Below are 4,770 nucleotides of genomic sequence, written 5' to 3' on the forward strand. Positions count from 1 at the left end.
GACTCAGACCATCATCATCACCTTCATCTTCATCAGAGACTCAGACCCTCTTCATCCTCCTCACCCTCAGACGTCATGCTGCGCGGCTCCGCTCTGCTCGTGCTCGTGCTCGGCTCGGCCGCGTGTTTCGAGACGCTGCCGGAGGAGGCGGCCCCCCGCCGGGCACGATTCTCCGCCAACAGCCCCAGTGAGTCCCGGAGCTCCACACTGACTGATCCTACACTGTGTTGTATTAATACTGCATCTAAATTCACAGTACTTCACTCTACTTTACTTTTATTTACTTTACTTGATTATTTTATGACGTTTTTGTTTTGTTGGATGTTATTTTTGATGTTTATACCCTGACACCCCTGTGTGTGTGTGTGTGTGTGTGTGTGTGTGTGTGTGTGTGTGTGTGTGTGTGTGTGTGTGTGTGTGTGTGTGTGTGAGCAGCTGATGTGGCCAGATGTTTGAACGGTGCTGTGTCTGTGGGCTGCGGCTTCTTCTCCTGTCTGGAGAACTCAACCTGCGACACCGATGGGATGCACGAGATCTGTGAACTCTTTCTCCACACGGCTGCAACCTTCAACACAGAGGTCAGTGTGTCCACCTGTCTGTCCACCTGTCTGTCCATCCATCAGTCACCTGTCTGTCTGACCTGAGACTGTACGTCCTTCGTCCTTCAGGGTAAAACCTTCGTGAAGAAGAGTCTTCAGTGCATCTCCCAGGGAATCTCAGCAAAGGTTTTCCAAACCATCCGCCGCTGTAACATCTTCCAGAGGATGATCGCTGAGGTCAGTGAAGAAGCAGAGAAGAGCGACGTCTCCTCTGTGTCCTCTGCTGTGTCCTCTGCTGTGTCCTCTGCTGTGTCCTCCTCTGTGTCCTCTGCTCACTGTGATTAAATGTATTTCTTTAAAAAGGTGCAAGAAGAGTGTTACACCAGTCTGGACATCTGCACCGTGGCTCGTAGTAACCCTGACTCCATCAGTGAGGTGGTGCAGGTACCAGCTCACTTCCCCAACAGGTCAGATCACACACACACACACACACACACACACACACACACAGTGATCACAAGAATAAGAAACAAAACACAGACTGTCCATCGCTGCAGCTCCTCTCTTCAGCCTCTGTCTCAAACACTTGTTTTTAGCTCCTGTCTCTTTAAAACCCCCCCCCCTAATGAAGCCCGGTCTGTTAAAATGTGTTTCTGTGTTTTTCCTGAGCTGAGCGCAGCACCGGTGATGTCATCAAGAGGAGAGAGACTTCAAACTTTTTAACTTTGCTGAACTTTCACAAACATCATGCGTCTCGTTATCATTTTATTTTCTATCATTCGGCTGAAGTCTGTGTTCTCGGTTGCAGGTATTACAGCACGCTGCTGCAGACGCTGCAGGCATGCGACGAGCAGACGGTGGCGACCGTGAGGTCCGGCCTCATCGCCAGGCTGGGCCCCGACATGGAGACGTTCCTCCAGCTCGTCCAGAACAAGCCCTGCGCTGCCGACTCCGGCGCCGCCACTTACAACAACCCGTCCAGCTGGAGGAACATGCCCGTGTTCAACGTTCAGCCCGGCTTCAGAGGCCGAGACCCCACCCACCTGTTCGCCAGGAGGTCTGTGGACGTCGGTGAAGGCGACGTCACCGAGAAATAGAAAACAAATGTTTAATCCCGATACAAACAAGCAGCTTTCACCTCAGATCATCAAACCATATCTCCCTCTGATATCTGAGCGTTAGATTCGAGGTAATAATCACTGACGCGTATGTTATTGTTAATATTTGGGTTGACCTGCTCAGTCCATCCTCACACTACCTGACGACCCGACTGAGCATCACAGACATTTCAGATGAAAAGAATCGGCCGGTTACAGAGATAACGACCCATATTTATTTTATTAAATGAGTTAATTTATGAAGCTGTTACACTGGATGTGTTTGTGAGGGACGAGAGGCTGAGGAGTCAGACGAAGCTTCACGCTGGTCGTGGAGCTCTGTGACGTCTCCTGGTCTGAGGTCACATGAGCTGAAGATGATGTAGAGCTCACTGTGGGCGGATGTAAAACCCGAGGTGGCGGAAGCAGACGTGAGTTTGTGAAGGAAATAAAAGATGTGATATGATTCATTTTGGCTCCTGTGATGTTATTGAACATTTTAAAGATTTTATTACTGTAATGATGAGAGTGTTAAATAGAAAAGAGGCTGAGAGTCGAGCTGCCGCTAACGTTCGCTCAGCTCGTTTCTCTGAAAACTTCAGATCCAAATATCCGACGACTAAAATCCTTCATCTGCTTCAAACAGAGATAAAAACCACCAAGATCTAAAAAGTGTAAAAATGTGACTTCAAACTGGATTAAAGTCACTTTTGACTCTTCAGACAAACACTGACACATCGATGACCTCGATGTTCGAAGAGGATATGACGCCACCAACAGGCGACGAAATGAAACTGGATTAAAACCACAGATTTCTGGTGGTTTGAAAATATAAATTACAGATGATGTAAAGTTAAAGTTACAGATTAAACCTTGAACGTTTCGTTCACTCACAGACAAACTTTGATCGTTGAGTTTCTCTGTTATTGAACTTTTCAGACACTTTGGAAACTTTCTGGAAGAAACGTGTTAAAGCATCATCTCTGACTTCATCTGTGACTTCCCAGAGCTGCCACTAGGGGGCCTACGTGCACAGAGATGTAGCTCTTGACAGAACTCTTGAACTGATCAAAGTCCTCGAATCGTAACCGACTCTGTTGACTCAAACTTCAGCGAGCAGCTGGAAATGAGTCTAAGTGATTCATGTGAAGTGACTTCAGAGGGAACGAGCAGCTTCGAGCTGAGACGAACCCACAGACGGTTGTTTTGTGTTTTCTCCTCTTTCTGTTGTCTCCGTCTGTCTCGTGTGCAGTTTGTCAGCAGCTACTTCACATGAATCTCCTCATTAAGTGTGTTTCTGTTCTGATGCACAACTTTTACTTTCTGCACCAAATGGAAACAGACGGAGAGAAAAGTCTGACGTCCACACTCAGACTGAAGCTTCTCACTTCACAGTTTAGAAGAAACCAAACTTGAGACATATTTTCTGTAAAGAATCTGAAGTTTGAATTTCAGATTCTGGGACTTTTTAAGGTTTTGTTGAGTTTCCTGCTAAACCGAAGGAGAAGTCTGTTAATGATTGTAAATGTGATCGAACAGCAGCTGTGACTCTTGAATAAGAAACTGATTCTAAGAATGAACTGAACCAACAGAAGCAGATTATTTATCCTGCAGGCGACGCCTCTGAGACTCACCTCTCATAAATACCTTCATCACTTCCTGGTGTTTGTTCAGGCTTGTTGGTTTGGAGGCGTAAAGTGACACTCACCCATCTGCCATCTGTCCTGGAGGTAATGGCAGAGCCATAATGGGCCTCACCTCCAGGTTATGGCCCATTAACCTCCATCAGTCTGGGTGAGAAAGACAAGCAGCCCCCTCCCCCTCTCACCCTGCAGAGTTTACTGCAGCAGCAGTGAGAGGGATTTGAAAAGTCGAATCTGAAGAAACGTAAAAACTTCAAACTAAGACAAAGATTTGAAGTTCACACGAAGAATCAAACACTTCCTGTAGTTTACTTTGAATTGTCAAATTTGAGCTTGTTTCAGCTGCGTCCTGTTCAGTGAATCAGTGAATTCACAACAGGTGTGAAGTGACGACAGAGATATGAGAGAGTGAATTGTTGATGCCGCTTCAAGGTGGAGATATTCACACGCTCATTATTTGAATCAGAGGCAGTTTGGTTTTGTCGTGTTCGTACAGAGACGATGTTCAGGATCAGGAAATCTATTCTGGAAGTGAGCAACATGTTCAGGGAGGCCGCAGATCTCTGAGGAGAAAATGTTCCTGCTCAACACAGGAAGGAGAGCGAGGAGAGCGAGGAGAGAGAGGAGAGGAGCCAGATGATGTTCAGACTGCTGCACAAACACACACACACACACACACACACACACACACACACACACACACACACAGCCAGAGGCTACAGGGAGAAAACAACGTCACAGGCTGAGATACATGATCTATTTCACCTGTTCTACAAGAACGTTTCCTCTGAGGGAGGAAACACTGCTGCAGAGAAAACCAGGAGAGGAGGTGTGTGTGTGTGTGTGTGTGTGTGTGTGTGTGTGTGTGAGTGTGTGTGTTTGTGTGTGTGTGATAGATGATGCAGAGGCCAAGACTCTCTTCCCACAATTCATCTCTTCATGTCCAACATTCACATAATTTCTACGAGAGGAAAGGTTTATGTTCTTTTTGCTCATCTCCAAGGTCACACACACACACACACACACACACACACACACACACACTACACACACACACACACACACACACAGGGGAAAGTATCGTCCTCTCTCCAGTTGGCAAACATCAACTTTAAAACTTTTAAAAACAGATAAATTCTCGGACACACTGAACTTCGATCAGCGGCTGAAAATAAAGACGGACGACGTGTCTCATCTTCCTCCTGAACGTTAAATGTCTCAGGTACAAACGTGGACGTCCTGCGACAGTGGAGCCGTGGCGTCGAGGTCCCGCCCACACGCACTTAACAAACCCTGATTCAGTGTCAGCTGTCAATCATGACGTCTCAGCCCAAACTGGAACAAACATCATGTCCCATCTGCTAACATGGAGGAGGAGGAGGGGTTATGAACTGCACTGCAGCCACCAGGGGGCGATAGAGATGTTTATTTATAGTCTATGAACAGAATCCTGAACCTGCAACAAATTCCCCAAAATCAACAAAACATGTT

The 4,770-nt window shown here is 46.8% G+C and overlaps 1 protein-coding gene across 1 annotated transcript; it reads left to right on the forward strand.

Moving 5' to 3' along the window:
* stc1l (stanniocalcin 1, like) lies at window positions 1–2,106 on the forward strand. Its single transcript, XM_069513333.1, has 5 exons — window positions 1–187; window positions 436–578; window positions 669–776; window positions 903–1,006; window positions 1,348–2,106. The coding sequence occupies exons 1-5, from the start codon at window positions 76–78 to the stop codon at window positions 1,634–1,636; spliced, it is 756 nt and encodes a 251-aa protein (XP_069369434.1). The 5' UTR covers window positions 1–75; the 3' UTR covers window positions 1,637–2,106.
* The last annotated feature ends 2,664 nt before the right edge of the window (window positions 2,107–4,770 follow it).

The sequence above is a fragment of the Paralichthys olivaceus genome, chromosome 18 (genome assembly GCF_024713975.1).
Source record: "Paralichthys olivaceus isolate ysfri-2021 chromosome 18, ASM2471397v2, whole genome shotgun sequence".
In the NCBI taxonomy this organism is placed as follows: Eukaryota; Metazoa; Chordata; class Actinopteri; order Pleuronectiformes; family Paralichthyidae; genus Paralichthys; species Paralichthys olivaceus.

Coding starts and splice junctions, on each gene's coding strand:
- stc1l (XM_069513333.1), top strand. CDS start 76: ATGCTGCGCGGCTCCGCTCTGCTCGTGCTCGTGCTCGGCTCGGCCGCG. Junction 188..435: donor ATTCTCCGCCAACAGCCCCA/GTGAGTCCCGGA, acceptor GTGTGTGAGCAG/CTGATGTGGCCAGATGTTTG. Junction 579..668: donor CTGCAACCTTCAACACAGAG/GTCAGTGTGTCC, acceptor TTCGTCCTTCAG/GGTAAAACCTTCGTGAAGAA.